This window comes from Mirounga angustirostris, unplaced genomic scaffold (genome assembly GCF_029215605.1).
Source record: "Mirounga angustirostris isolate CCGP_5_RB_7025 unplaced genomic scaffold, mMirAng1.0.hap1 SCAF_2, whole genome shotgun sequence".
NCBI classification, from domain to species: domain Eukaryota; kingdom Metazoa; phylum Chordata; class Mammalia; order Carnivora; family Phocidae; genus Mirounga; species Mirounga angustirostris.
In genome coordinates this window covers 60,140,903-60,156,951 of record NW_026991710.1, presented here as the reverse complement: position 1 = coordinate 60,156,951, position 16,049 = coordinate 60,140,903, and the positions used below count along the sequence as shown (strand labels likewise).

Genomic DNA, 16,049 nt, shown 5'->3' with positions numbered 1-16,049 from the left:
TTTTGGGGATATTTCTTGGTATGATTTTTTTTAGTGATTGCTTTAGGTTTTGCAATGTACATAACTAATCTTTCACAGTGTACTTAGGGTAAATATTGTACCACTTATAAAATGTAGAAAACTTGCAAACATATTTCCTTTTACTTCAACCTGGACTTTATGTTAGACTTATATGTCTTATTTACGTACATTGAAAACTATACTAGGTCATACATTTTGCTGTAAACAGTCATAAATATTTTAAGCAATTAAGGGAGAAAAGTAGTCTTCTGTATTTACCTAACCACTTACCGTTTCTGTTGTTCTTACCTTCTTTCTTAAAGATTACAGTTTTGTTTTCTGGTATCATTTTTCTTCAGCTTGAAAAACTTTCTTTAGCATTCCTTCCAGAGCAGGTCTGATGAGTGACAAACTCTTTTAGTTTTACTTCATTTGATAATAACTTTATTTTGCCTTCATTCCTTAAATATATTTTCAATGGATAAAGAATTTGAGTTGGTAGGTTGCTTTTTAAAAATTTTTCTTCCAGGACTACGAGACATCATTCCTTTATCTTATGATCTCTCTGATTTCTGGTGGGACATTTTTAGGCATTTGAATTTTTCACCTGTATGTAATGTTTCATTTTTGTCTAGCTGTTTTCAAGATTTTATCTTTATCTTTTTATGTTCATTAGCTTGGATATGATGCATCTAAGCATAGTTTTCGTTGAATGTATACTGTTTGGCATTTGCTGAGCTTCTTGATTTATAAACTTACCTCTTTTACCAAATTTGGGAAGTTTTTGGTCATTATTTCTTCAAATATTTTTTTGTGCCATAATCTTTCTGTCTCTTTTTTTTCTGAGAGTCCAATGACATAGATATGAGACCTTTTGGTATTTTCTACAGGTTCCTGAGACTCTGCTTTCCTTCATCTTTTTTTTTTTTTTTTTTAATCTCTGCTGTTCAGATTGGGTAGTTTCTATTGATTTATCTTCAAGTTCTTTGACTCTTCACTTTGTCATTTTCATTCTGCTATTTAAGCCCGTCCAGAGAGGTTTTAAAATTTCAGATACTATATTTTTAAGTCCTAAAAGTCTACTTGGTTCTTTTTTTGGGCTTGTATTTCTCTGCTAGGAATTCCTGTTTCTTCATTCATTTCAAGTTTGTTTTCCTTTACCTCATGTAACATAGTTATATTACTTCTTTAAAGTCTCTCTCTCTCTCTCTCTCCCTATCTATCTATATAACTTATCTAAGTTTATAAAGTCCCAACATCTGGGCCATTTCAGGATTGGTATCTGTTGATTGCCTTTTCCCTTGAGAATTGATCACACATGCCTGGATTTTTTTTTTTTTTTTTTTTAAGATTTTATTTATTTATCTTACACAGAGAGAGAGAGAGAGCACACAAGCAGGGGGAGCAGCAGGCAGAGGGAGAGAGAGAAGCAGGCTCCTGGCTTAGCAGGGAGCCCGATGAGTGGCTTGATCCCTGAGCCCTGGGATCATGACCTGAGCCGAGGGCAGATGCTTAACCGACTGAGCTACCCTGGTGCCCCGCTGGATCTTTTTATGGCCAATAATTTTGATTGTATCTTGGAAACCGTGAATGTTATGTTGTGTAGTCTCTGGGTCCTGTTCTAATCATTTATAATCTTCTGGAGAATATTGAAATTTTTGTTTTAGCAGGCAGTCATCCAAGTTTTGTTCACCCTATAAATTCTGCCTTATCTCCTGTGAGAAGTGTTTCAAACCTCAGTTCTCTAAGTCTTTGATATCCTAGTTTGCATCTGTCCTGTGCTTATGTGGCTCCGGGGTTAGCTAGAGGCTTGTGAAGGTAATTCAAATCTCAGTTCAGTCCTCCCAAGCCTTTGCTGTGCTGGTGGGGCTATCCCATGCATACATGCTTCAGGAACTGGGCTGAGACTCCTGTGGGTCTATACACAGAATTAGAGGGTCCCCTCCTCTAATTCTCTTCCTTCCAGGACCATCCCTCTCCCCCCATACTTCCTGGCTTGCAGGGACCCTTTTTCCTGGTTTCTCTGGGATAACAAGGGAGTTTCTTTCAGACTTTTGGCCTCTTGTACTTCTTCATTACTCTGAGACTAGGGCCTGCTTTTTGGGCAAAGGCATAGGAGTGAAAAACAGACAAAATTGGAAACTGACCCCCATGTGAAGGACCACATTACCAACTTTTGACTCCTCTCCTTAATCTTCAGTTGTTTTTTATATTTTTCTTAAAGGGTTTTATTTGTTCGGTAAGTAGGAGAGATGGGTTGCAGCAGGTTTGTACTACCTCTGCACGTCAGAAGTATCTTGTAACATATGTATCAACAAAGAGGTCAAAGAATAACATCTCTTTACTTCATCATCCTCTTCTGTGCCAACAACTTGAGCTATGAGTAGTTAATTCTAAACATCTGATATTTGAACAACAAGAATTTGGATTTGGGGAGGATTGGGACTTTCATAATTATTGAGAATCTGTAATGCTTGATTATTAACTTATAGGTATCAGGATCTCCCCTGTCAGATGATTCGGAGGCTGATTTGCGTCGAATGGAACACCAGCACTGAGAATCATTTTGGTTCTGAACTGGGTATGTCTGGTTTCTCATACTTAAAGCAAAGTAACCCTCCATGGGAAATATTTTATAGCTTGCTGAAGTTCAAATTCTGCAGCTAAAGTATTCTCCAGTGATTGATTCCATGAGAACTCCTGATAGAGAAAGAGATGTGCCACTTAAAAAAAACCAGAAGTGGCATTTGTCTCTGGGATGAAATCCCTTTTCATAGAGCTTGCATCTCTTGCTCTTAAACTAATCTCCTGTATTTTATTGGCTACAGTAATGTGAATTTACAGTGACAAGTGCTGTGGAAGGATATATACTTATCTCCATTATCAGTCATTTGTCCCTTTGGGCTTTTATTTTTTTATTTTTATTTTTTTTTATTTGAGACAGAGAGAACGAGAGAGAGCGAGCACATGAGAGGTGGGAGGGTCAGAGGGAGAAGCAGGTTCCTTGCTGAGCAGGGAGCCCGATGCGGGACTCGATCCAGGGACTCCAGGATCATGACCTGAGCCGAAGGCAGTCGCTTAACCAACTGAGCCACCCAGGCGCCCCCCCCCCCTTTGGGCTTTTAAAGCAAGAAAGACAAAATGATTGCTTGGTAATCTTTTTCCCAATAAAGAAGGATCAGCACTATACTAGATGATTGCCTTCCTTTTATTTATTTTTATTTTTTGCTTCTAATGGACTTTATCATTGTCCTGCTCCAACACCACAGTAAAAAGGGCCCCGCAAGCTCCAGGCTTTACCATGTGTCACCACAGTGAAAACAGGGCCCACTGGAACACTTTCCCACCCCACTGTGGACCTACTCGCAGGATAAACACATGTCACACATGTTTTTTTAAAGAAAACAGAATAAATTAATAAGTGACTAGACACCAACAGTGATTTGAAAAATTAAATGTCAATTTTAAATGGTAACAGGATTGCCTTCCTTTTAAGTATAACTGTTTAGTACTAAAAAACCGAAAAACAAAAATCGGACCTTTTGAGTGGTAATTTACTATGTGACAAGTCATCCAATGTTTAGTATCTTATTAACTCTGTAAAATGTGATGATAATAAAATCCCACATTCTCATAAATGTGTTGTTGGAATTAATCTGTTAACCTCCACAAAGCCTTTGGAACGTCTGTGACATCATATGTGAATTTACTGTGAAGTGAACAAGTCTTAAGTTTCAGTTCCTCGCTGGTATGGGTCCCTTCCCAGGCCCTGGGAGAAGTCTTTGCAATGCACTCATTACACATACTCTATAAACTGTGCCCCTATGAAACTTGGATCTATGTTGTCAAAACTAGTCATTATTTACATACAAGGAGATGGTATGCTATACATGACAGTTTCGGTTGATAATTGTCCTAAAGATTGCCTTTAAAATCTTGTTTTTGATATATATGGTCTAAAGTTTTCTTAGACTGTGTAATACTTACAATATTACAAATATATTCAATGTGAGGAAGCAAGTGAGATAGAAATCCATTTCTAGGAAGATTTTATGTAGACCATTTGGGCATATGTCCCCCTGTGATTTTAGATGCTGCTTTAGCCCTTGAGATGACATCGTCTTGCCACAAAAGTGCTGATATCCTACAAAGAGAGATTCGTGGGTTTGTCCTTTACTTCGGAACTGCCTGCATTTTCTGAGAAAGGCCTTGCAGAAGAAAAAAGACAAAGACTTCCAAGTGTTTCCCAGGAAGCCCCTCCCCGACTGATATCCTGTCACCTTTCAAGTCCACTGTTGCTATTTCAAGATATATCCGATGGAAGAATAGTGATATGGTTCTTGTTACATGAATGTGTATTTACTATTAGTAGATTGTGCATTTAAAATTACCCAAGATTAAAAATGAGTTTAAAAAGGGACAAAGAAACATTATAATGGTCATGTTATATGAACTTTCTGTGTTATCTGTATAAACGTGTACATTTATTTAGGAATGGGTTTGGTGGAGGAGGTGATAACAACTAGGATCTGTTGAAGAAATGAAAAAATTAGGATCAGTAAGAGAAAATGTTTCCTTTACCCTAATTTAACTATAAATATACATTTAAAAAGCTTGCTTGTTTCTAGGCTTTAAGGAGATATGTAATTGCTCTCTATAGATAGACATATGTCTTTGGTTTCTGTGATTATTGTTGATGTTTGATCATTATATTATGGGAATCTGACCTCTCTGCTGATTTTCTAAGAACCACACTGATGCAAATTTCTCAAAGAAACCTTTTATGTCTAATGATTTAGTGTGACTCTGACCTTAGATAGTCTTCTTTATTGTAAGATTCTGGTGCCAGTGTTCCTGCATGCAGGAACAGGATTGAACTAAGAATGGTAAAGGAGAATTTTGTAGGTAATCTTTCGAGTTGAGGACTATGCTTGTCATTGAGAAAGGAAGTATATACATACAGAATTAGGAGATGGGAAGCTGGCTTACCGACTGACTTGGACTGATTACTTTTCTCTTGGCCAATTACTGTTGAACTCCACTCTGAAGAGGCTTTGGGAAGGAAATGTCCTCTGTTATGGACTTCACTCCTGTCTGCTGATAGTTTGAAGGTGATAGCAGACAGCACCCAGAGGGGTTCCCGTCTTCTCGTTTCCTCAAACCCTTAGGCCTTCCCGAAAGTTCTTCATCAACAGGCAAAACTGTCTACCTACAGTCCACACATCTTTTCTCGTGCCCCAGTCCACGACTTTCAGGTGGGAAGCTTAAGCCAGTTTGGCTCTAGGTTTTTGATTTCTAGTGTGCTGGTCATACTTGGCATTTATTGTTTTAGAGAATGGTTGTTAAGGGGACCAGAATTTGTGTGGGATTTTTGCCTTAACCAGTTGACAATGTGTTGTTTTTTTCCAAAAGGCACTGATTAGTACTTAGCCCAAGAATTTAACTAGCACTTTTCTCTCTTACTCTGCGGAGCTTAATATTGAAATTCTGACTTTAGATACTTGGTCCTCAGAAGAGCAGGACATTCAGGAGGAGGCCAATTGAGGGATTCCAAAGTAGAAGTCTATAGGTGGTTCAATTAAAATTCGGTCTTGATTTTGAAGCTCTATTTTTAACCTCTGACCAGGTGTTTGACTAGATTGGTATGACTAACATGGTAGACAAAATTAATGTGTAGGCATGAATAGGCTTCACACTGAGATATTGTTTTATTTTTACTTTAAAAAGTATTGCCAACAGACTGTACAGTGTGGGAAGCAGACAATACTTAAAAGCCAAGTGGCTTTCCAGCTTATTTTGGTGTTATTTTTATTTAAAGATCAGTATGACCATATCACCTCAATGTCTGAGGATCTAAGATCAATTACTTTTTCATTTCTATATTTGCTTTTGGTATCTTTTGTCTATGAAAACAGTTCGTGAACTTTAGAATTAAGGAACTAAATATAATTTACTGTAAGTGCAAGCTGAGACTGGAGGATCATATGTGGTTAGAACCTTGGCAGAACTACTTGAAAAAGAAGATTTTGCAAACTGGAGCTATAGATACTGAACCAAAAATAATTCTTTCAGTTTAAGATTACTTTGCTCTCCTTACAAGGATGCAATTAAACCTAATAGGAAATATGTGTATGTCCTCGTGGAGAGAAATGGGCTTGCTGTGTGGATGTATGTTTTACAATTAATAAATATTATATCTTACTGAGCTCCACAGATGGTTTTATTTGCATTTATTTAAGAGCATACAAATAATGTATACAACATTGTATGGAATTCAACAAATAAATTTGAAATAATCTGTTAATTCTTTTTTGGAAACTCTGGATACAGGGGTGGCAAGTTGTCTTTTTTTAAATTAAGTTTTTAATTTTAATTCCAGTATAGTTAACATAGTGTTATGTTAGTTTCAGGTGTACAATATAGTGATTCAACAATTCTATACATTACTCAGTACATGGTAAGTGTACTCTTAATCCCCGTCACCTATTTCTCCCATCCTCCCACCTACCTCCCCTCTGGTAACCCTCTATTTGCTCTCTATTTAAGGGTCTGTTTTGAGGCACCAGCGTGGCTCATTCGGTTAAGCGTCTGCTTTCGGCTCAGGTCATGATCTCGGGATCCTGGGATCGAGCCCCATATCAGGCTCCCTGCTTAGTGGGAAGTCTACTTCACCCTCTCCTGCCCCTCCTCCCACCTGTTCTCTCTCTCTCTCTAACAAATAAATAAAACCTTTAAAAAAAAAGGGGGGGTTTTGGGCGCCTGGGTGGCTCAGTTGGTTAAGCGACTGCCTTCGGCTCAGGTCATGATCCTGGAGTCCCGGGATCGAGTCCTGCATTGGGCTCCCTGCTCAGCAGGGAGTCTGCTTCTCCCTCTGACCCTCCTCCCTCTCATATGCTCTCTCTCTCTCATTCTCGCTCTCTCAAATAAATAAATAAAAAAATCTTTAAAAAAAAAGGGGTTTTTTTTGGCTTGTCTTTTTTTCCCCTTTGTTTGTTTGTTCTGTTTCTTAAATTCCACATGAGTGAAATCATATGGTATTTGTCTCTGACTGGCTTATTTCTCTTAGCTAATGCTACTCTCTAGATCCATCCATGTTGTTACAAATGGCAAGATTTCATTCTTTTTAATGGCTGAATAATATTCCATTTGTATATATATATACCACTTCTTTACCCATTCATCTATAGATGGACACTTGTGCTGCTTCCATAATTTGGCTATTGTAAATAATGCTGCTATAAACAAAGGGGCGCATGTATCTTTTTGAATTAGTATTTTTGTATTCTTTGTATTGTATTCAATACAATTAGTATATTTGTATTCCACTATCCAGTAGTGGAATTACTGGATCATATGGTAGTTCTGGGTTTAATTTTCTGAGGAAACTTCATACTGTTTTCCACAGTGGCTACATCAGTTTGCATTCCCACCAACAGTGCATGAGGGTTCCTTCTCCATATCTTTGCCGATATGTTTGAGGTGATATCTTGTTGTAGTTTTGATTTGCATTTCCCTGATGATGAGTGATGTTGAGTATCTTTTCATGTGTCTGTTGGCCATCTGGATGTCTTCTTTGGAGAAATGTCTGTTCATGTCTTCTCATTTTAATCAGATTATTTGTTTTGGGGGTGTTGCTGAGTTAATTTTCCTGTACAGCACATGATACAAGCAGCGTGGTCATAAAGAAACATGTCTTGTAAAGACTACCTGGTCAAAGTTGTGACAGACTGAGGCTTAGAACTTGGGTCTCCTGACTGAGAATCCCTTGCTTGTTTGGAATAGCTGACTTCCTATTGAAATGGAAACAAAGAAGATGGGTTTCCTTATGTGACTCTCTCATTATTGGTTCTTTTTTTTTTTTTTTTTAAAGATTTTATTTATTTGACAGAGAGAGACACAGCAAGAGAGGGAACACAAGCAGGGGGAATGGGAGAGGGAGAAGCAGGCTTCCCGGGGAGCAGGGAGCCCGATGTGGGACTCGGTCCCAGGACCCCGGGATCATGACCTGGGCCGAAGGCAGACGCTTAACAACTGAGCCACCCCGGCGCTGCTCATTATTGGTTCTTTTATCTGAGTTGTGCGACAGTAGAAGTCTCAATCTGTAGTGAACTCTGAATCAGACTAGACTGAAAAATGTGATTGACTTGTTTTCTAAGCCCTCCTCAATATAAATGAACCACTGGCAGGGAATTAGAAACAGCAGGGTCACTGCTCCTAAGGCTTTAAGGCTGGTCCTCATTAATTGGACTAAATGGATTTTTCTTTATTGTTTTGTGTTGTGTTTTTACATTAGTAATGGACTCTTAACACTCCTCTATGTGAATGAAAAATTATGTTTTTCATTCACTGCTTTTTGAGGGCCTTATTTTTCCTCTTGATAGCTTCAGACATGAGAAAAATTTAAACTGTAGTTAACATACATTTTGTTTCTTAACATGTCCTTTGGAGAAGTATCTTACCACAAACCTTGACATCACTTGTCAGCACTTGTTTTTTTTTTTTTTTTTAGATTTTATCTATTTATTTGACAGAGAGAGACACAGTGAGAGAGGAGCACAGGCAGGGGGAGTGGAGGGGGGAGAGGCAGGCTTCCCGCCGAGCGGGGAGCCTGATGAGGGGCTCTATCCCAGAACGCTGGGATCATGACCTGAGCTGAAGGCAGGCGCTTAACGACTGAGCCACCCAGGCGCCCCAACACTTGTAAGTAACTTGTGATTTAGAGCTTTGTGTTTATCGATGTTTGTGGATATCTAATGTTGAATGTATAAACACTGAGAAAATTTTCCCTACCAGCCCATCCACAAAATATCATTTTCTTTTGCTTTCAGTGAAATTTTATTTCCCCCCCATTGCATAGTCTCATTCAATCCTTTATGTTCTACTTTGGCATGCAGGGTCATCTCCTGTAGAAGTGAGGAAGGTTCTAGCAAAATTTTAGAAAATGTATTATTGGTTAACATGAATTAAAATAAGAAAGAATAAGGGAAACGAAACAAAAATATCTTAATTCAGCATGTTTTTCTGTCCCTAGTTCATGCGAGGATCTCCTATCAGTCAAGAGCATTAGGTTTTTTTGTCAGTTAATTTCCATTTGGCTATCTCCATGTCTCTAGATCTAGAAAATGATCTCTATTAATGTAGCTGCTAGAATTGAAAACTCTCCCTCCACCCCATGACAATAGTGTTCTAATTGGCCACTTCCCTCCCCAACGTGTTTTTAGCCTCTTCCTTGGATCATCATTCCTTTTGCTTACATGTATACCTACTATCTGTCCTCCTCCTGCCCCCACTATATATATTTTTTAGTAGAAAAGCTGTTAATTAAGTTGTTCCTAGACCCTCCAGAAGAGTCAGGCCCTGATTCTGAAGTCACATGGGCAAGAACAATAATCCAGTGTCACCACCCCCACTAAATTGTCTGTGTCTCTAAAGATTGGGAATCATAAGTTATTTATCTATTTCAGTTCCACACCATCTCACACATTGATTTCTTCTCCTCCCTCCTCCTCCTCCTCCCTCCTCTCCTCCCACCCCTTCTTTAAGTAATCTCTACACTCAACATAGGGCTCAAACTCACAACCCCAAGATCAGGAGTCACATGCTTTTCTGTCTGAGCCATCCAGGTGCCCCTAACACAGTGATTTCTTTGTGACAATAGTAATAATAATCCTACAAAGGAAAGAATGTAAATCATATTTTATAGGCAAGGTACTTGGCTTAGGAGGTTTAAGGAACGTGCGCAGCATCACTCAATAAATGGTAGAGACATATGTGTTTGTTAAGTACAGGAGTATGATTCTTTAGATCTGGAATGAATTTTTAAATTTTTGTTTAGATAATATACAGTTTGGGAGATTTGACTCCCGGAGCCACGTGCTTCTTCATTCACTTATGGAGGAGGACGTGTGTTTCTCTAGCCTTCAGACAAAACTTCACTTCATCCTAAGCTGAATTTGGATATTGCTCACTGTGAATCAAGCACTGTAGCCAAGGGAATGGTATGTACTTATTGGCTTGGGCCTTTGTTAAATTCCTTTGTCGGAATTAATAATGGGAGCAAAAGGAAACAGGATGGTGCTGATTGGTTTAGGCCAATGAAGTTTACCTGTGGTACCACCTGGCTTCTACAAAGCTAGGGAAATATATGTGGAAAGGATGCTGGAGAAAAAAATCACAATGCTCACCAGAGATGGACAGTTGAAGTGGCAAAAGTTATGCTTCATTTTATTTTAATTATTTTAATTATTTTTAAAGATTTTATTCATTTATTTGAGTGTGGGAGGGAGAGAGATCACCACCAGGGAGGAAGGGTAGAGGGAGAAGCAGACTCCCCACTGAGCAGGGAGCCCAACGTGGGGCTCCATCCCAGGACCCCTGGATCACGACCTGAGCCAAAGGCAGCTCAACTGACTGAACCACCCAGGCATGCTTTATTTTTATTTTTTGAAGATTTATTTATTTATTTTAGAGAGAGAGCACAAGTAGGGGAAGGGGCAGAGGAAGAGAATATCCAAGCAGACTCCTGCTATGCACGGAGCCCAACACAGGGCTCGATCTCATGACCGGAGATCAAGACCTGAGCCAAAACCAAGAGTCAGACGCTTAACCCATTGAGCCACCCAGGTGCCCCAGGTATGCTTCACTTTAGATTTTGACTGATTCTGCCAAACTGTATTCCAAAAATGCTGTACCAGTGTATATTTATACCCACAGTGTGTAAGAAAATCTATTTCCCCACACCCAGACCATATTAGATATTACTAATAATTCCATTTTGACCAGTCTGATGGGTGAAAATTATCTTGCTTTAGTTTACATTTTCTTGTTTACTACTGAAGTTACATGTATTTTTTTTTTTAAGATTTTATTTATTTATTTGACAGAGAGAGAGTGAGAAAGCAAGCGCACAAGCAGGGGGAGGGGCAGAGGGAGAAGCAGACTCTCCACTGAGCCAGGAGCCCGATGTGGGCTCGATCCCAGAACCCTGGGATCATGACCTGAGCTGAAGGCAGACGCCTAAGCGACTGAGCCACCCAGGCACCCCAGTTACATGTATTTTTATGTATTTTTTCTTTTATATTTATCAGTCATTTGGGTTCCTCCTGTAAATGAAAGATATTAAAGGTCTTTAAAAGAAGGTAGATTATAGCTTGAGTTTTGGAGATTTTCCTTTATAAATGTTTTTCCTATCTACTGAAAACAAAGGCAAGCACCAGATTTAGATAATATAATTTGGCTCAAGCTATATTTTATATTTATTTATTTGAGAGAGAGAGAGCAGGGGTAGGAGCAGAAGGACAGGGGCAAGCAGACTCTGAGCCGAGTGGGGAGCCCAACACAGGACTTGATCCCCAGACCCCGAGATCATGACCTAAGCTGAAATCAAGTCAGATGCTCAACGGACTGAGCCACCCAGGTGCCCCTCAAGCTATATTTTAGATCAAAATTATTTTGTACTGGGAAATGTAACCCAGCCAGCAGAATGTATTTGTTTATTTTTTAAATGTTATTTTAATTCCATGTAGTTACCATACAGTGTTATATTCATTTCAGGTGTACAATATAGTGATTCAGCACTTCTATGTATTACTCAGTGCTCATCAAGGTAAGTGCACTCTTAATCCCCTTTATCTATTTCATCCACCCTCCCCCTTCCCTTCTAGCAATCCTCTGTTGGTTCTCTATTTTAGGGTCTGTTTTTTGGTTTGTTTCTCCCCTCTCCGTTCATTTGTTTTGTTTTTTTTTAATTCCACATATGAGTGAAAGCGTATGGTATTTGTCTTTCTCTGACTGGCTTATTTCGCTTAGCTAATGCTACTCTCTAGATCCATCCATGTTGTTGCAAATGGCAAGATTTCATTCTTTTTTTTTTTTTAAAGATTTTATTTATTTATTTGACAGACAGAGAGAGAGAGAGCACACAAGCGGGGGGAGCAGCAGAGGGAAAGGGAGAAGCAGGCTCACCAAGCAGGGAGCCCAATACGGGGCTGGATCCCAGGAGCTTGGGACCATGACCTGAGCCGGAGGTAGACGCCCATCGACTGAGTCACCCAGGCACCCCTGCAAGATTTCATTCTTTTTATGGCTGAATAATATTCCATTATGTATATATACACCATATCTTCTTTATCTATTCATTTATTGATGGACACTTAAGTTGCTTCCATAATTTGGCTATTGTAAATAAATAATGCTTGCAATAAACATTGGGGTGCATGTATCCCTTTGAATTAGTGTTTTTGTATTTTTTGGGTAAATATCCAGTAGTGGAATTACTGGATCATATGGTAGTTCTCTCTCTCTTTTTTTTTTTAAGATTTTATTTATTTATTTGAGAGAGAGAGAATGAGAGAGAGCACATGAGAGGGGGGAGGGTCAGAGGAAGAAGCAGACTCCCTGCCTAGCAGGGAGCCCGATGCGGGACTCGATCCAGGGACTCCAGGATCATGACCTGAGCCGAAGGCAGTCGCTTAACCAACTGAGCCACCCAGGCGCCCATGGTAGTTCTTTTTAATTTTTTGAGGAACCGCCATGCTTGTCTTCCACAGTGCTAGCCAGCAGAAAGTATTTTTAAATACACTTGTCTTTTTAAATAAGGTGGTCATGTTCTCATTCTTTTGCTGGGTTCTGAGAAAAAATAAATCGGTAAGAGATAAGCACTTCTCCCTTCTCGGGTAGAGGTTGAAGGAGAAGTCAGTTCTGTTTGGGCGGACAGGAATTATTTAAGAATTGTGAAAATTCTGAGCTTGGGGGTTGCTACAGTTGGCTTTAAATCCTTGTCACTAAGATGACAGCCCACTCCTTTGGCTCTGCCCCGGGTAGCCCAGTGCTGCCACGCCATGATCCAGGAGGTGGCAGTAAAGCCCCACTCACTGTACTCAGCACGCCCTGTAAGCCATCTCCTCCACAAGGGCCAAAGTACTAAAACCAGAGATGAACTTCACCTGAGGGGTATGATCCGCTCCTTCTGCCCATGGTCTTTTTCCATTTTAAGGGCTCAGTGTTGATGAGTTCCTAATCTATTTGAACCGAAGGGGTGGCAAGGGAGAACTGTGATCCAAGGTCCGTCACAGGGTACAACCCGCGGAGTGGCGCCCTCTAGTGGACATTGATAGTTAAACACTCCGGTGGATCCCGTCCCAGGGGTTTAAGAAGCACCAGGGGAGCAGAAGGGACCTGCGCAGATGGCCCTGGTCTCTGAGATTGCGTCCGCGCTGCCTTGAGGTCAGGTGGCTAGTGACTCAGAGGTCAGAAGGCAGAAGCGGTGGCTGGAGGAGGGCTAGGCTGGCGGGAGTCCGGGTTGGGTGGGGAAAGCTTGGGGACTTCACCGACAATCCCGAGTAAAAGAAAAGGTAGTTGGAGAATTATGAAAGGAAGTTTGCCTCGCGGTGATGCAATGTGAGCAGAAGAGCAAAAGCAGAGCTGCAGGAGGTTCCGATCCGGCCCCTTCCAAGAGTGCTAATCCAAAGAGGGCTCGGGACATTTTGTGAGTCACTGGAAGCATGATTCTCGCGTGCGGTTTCTGTACAAGCAGCAGAATGTAAGCCGATGCTCACGATGAATGGAAGTTTGACGGTCTGCGCTGACACTGGCTGTTTCTGTTGGCGTGTGGCCTGGGCCGTTTGCCTGGGACAGCCCAGGCACTTGCGACCTTGGTGTCCGCGGGCTGGTATGTGGACGTCGGCCGGCAGTCCACCGGAACTCGGAATTTGAAATAGCGTAGAGCATGTTGTTGAGGGGAAATAAGCGATCCATTTTGTCTCTAAAACTCAAGCCCTTAATGTACTTCTCCACATGATGATTTGAGAAAAGTATCACCGAGCAAAACTGAAAAGGAACTATAGAAAACAAGAAATGCTTTGCCAATATGGGAGCGGAACTTTCAAACACATTTTGAACACAATTTTATTATAATTACTGTATGAACTCTACCTCTATTCTGAATGAAGGTTGGCAAGTGAAGGAAATTTTTTTTATGATAATAATTTTATTTATTATTTTTTATTTTATTACGTTATGTTAGTCACCATACAGTACATCGTTAGTTTTTGATGTAGCATTCCATGATTCATTGTTTGCGTATAACACCCAGTGCTCCATGCAGAACGTGCCCTCCTCAATACCCATCACCAGGCTCACCCTTCCCCCCCACCCCCTCGCCTCTAAAAGACCTTTCTAAAGAAATTAAAGAATTTACTATGTACAGAACATGTAATAAGCCTTCTGTTTAGAACATGAACGAAGATGTGTTATTAATTTTGTTGCCAGAAAATCAGTTTCTCTTGCCTGGTGAACAGAGATTTAAAGAATAACAGTTTGAAGAGACATCTCAGATAATTAGTCCTCCCAGGAAACCTATATGTCTTGCCTTAGCATGGAGGAAAACTTTACAAAGAGGACTGGACTCAGATTTTTTTTTTTTTTTAAGATATAGATGTTGCTAGTAAAAGCCTGAAAAAAATTACAAAATGAGTGAGCAATTAAATTGGTGGATTCTCTATCTCTGGTTGCCATTCCGACCTGTTCTCGAGCAAACTACCAAAAGAGAGAAATGTTATATGCAGTGAAACAGAGGAATATTCATGTTAAAATTCCTAAAAGAAGGTCAAAGATATGCATGGGTGGCAGTAATTTTTTTTTTTTTGAGAGGAATGTATGTGCCTTATTTTCTGCTCCTCAATAGGAATTCCTTTTTTCTAGAGATTTTAAAATCCTGAGGTTCTCCTGATATGTGGAAACTGATTTGGAAGCAATTAGGGGTTGAATATCAGGAAGTTTAAAAGTTCATTAACAAATATTTATTGCGTCCCTACTATATGCAGGTATTGTTTTAAGTCCTGGACATAAGGGAGTGAACGCAATAGGTACAAATCACTGCCTTTAAGGAACTTATTTTCTGATATGAAAGACAAATAATAAAAAGATAACTAGGAATACATTTAGAGTAATTGAATGTGATACATGCTAGGGATAGAAACACAGCTGGGAACTGGGTGAGGAAGAGCATCTGTGCCTGCATATTTAGATTGGGTTGCCAGGGAAAGGAGAGGTGGTATTTTATGAATGTCCTGAAAGAAGTGAGGGAAGGACCCCGGTGGAGAATGCGGATATCTGGGGCATTGCCGAAGGAGGCACCAGCAAGCGTAGAACCCTGAGGAGGGAGTGTGTTTGGTTTGTTTGAGGATCGGCGAGGAATGCTGTGTGTCTGAGTGGAGTGAGAAAGGAAGAGAATAGTAGGAGATGAGGTCAGAGCGAGAGGGCCTGAGGATGGGGAGGGGGAGGCCAGGTCATACGTAGGTCACTGTAAGGACCTGACATCTGTGTCAGGGGGTTTCAGATCTAACACTTTGTTATGGTTCCTTCTGTACAAATCATTGAACTGCTACTGTCGTAGTAATAATGCTTATCGTACATTTCCTTTTTTTAAAGATTTTTATTTATTTGATGGAGAGAGACAGCAAGAGTGAGAACACAAGCAGGGGGAGTGGGAGAGGGAGAAGCAGGCTTCCCGCCGAGCAGGGAGCCCGATGCGGGGCTCGATCCCAGGACCCCGGGATCATAACCTGAGCCGAAAGCAGACGCTTAACGACTGAGCCACCCAGGTGCCCCACTTATTGTACATTTCCAATGTTGAAATTGTGAGAGATATTTTCTGTTTGGAATGTGTATTAATCTCTTTGTGTCGTTCTTTGGCTCACCAACTGTATGAAGTATAGGGTTATATTTGAGGCTATTCAAACTACTCTGGTTTAAATTTGCCTTAGCTGGGAAAGATAAACGCTTATTGGTACATACTATGCAGTCTTCTGCTTACTGTTATGAGCTGATGTTCCAGTGAAATATTGCTCCCCCCCAATTTATTGAGAAACAATTGACATCTATCACTGTGTAAATTTAAGGTGTACAACATGGTGATTTGACATACTTACATATTGTGGTATGATTACCACTGTCGTGTTTGTTAACATCTCCATCCTGTCACATAATTACCAGTTCGGTTTTCGTGGTGAGATTATTTAAGATCTACTCTCTTGGCGACTTTCAAGTCT

General features: G+C 40.2%; 1 protein-coding gene and 1 long non-coding RNA gene across 3 annotated transcripts in view; both read left to right on the top strand.

The window, feature by feature from the left end:
- The window catches only part of CDKL2 (cyclin dependent kinase like 2), a 43,082-nt gene extending 37,337 nt beyond the window's left edge, over window positions 1-5,745 (top strand). For both annotated transcript variants that reach the window (XR_010409428.1, XM_064584596.1), the window contains 2 exons: window positions 2,493-2,581; window positions 4,092-5,745. Coding sequence is in view for 1 of the 2 variants with exons in the window: in XM_064584596.1 (XP_064440666.1) it covers window positions 2,493-2,558 (66 nt within the window). In the remaining variant the exon portion in view is untranslated. The remainder of the gene's footprint in view (window positions 1-2,492; window positions 2,582-4,091) is intronic.
- A 4,034-nt stretch (window positions 5,746-9,779) lies between these two features.
- Window positions 9,780-12,035, top strand: LOC135363602 (uncharacterized). The gene is made up of 4 exons (XR_010409430.1): window positions 9,780-9,998; window positions 10,469-10,632; window positions 11,554-11,605; window positions 11,902-12,035. It is a non-coding gene; the product is annotated as an uncharacterized LOC135363602 (long non-coding RNA).
- The last annotated feature ends 4,014 nt before the right edge of the window (window positions 12,036-16,049 follow it).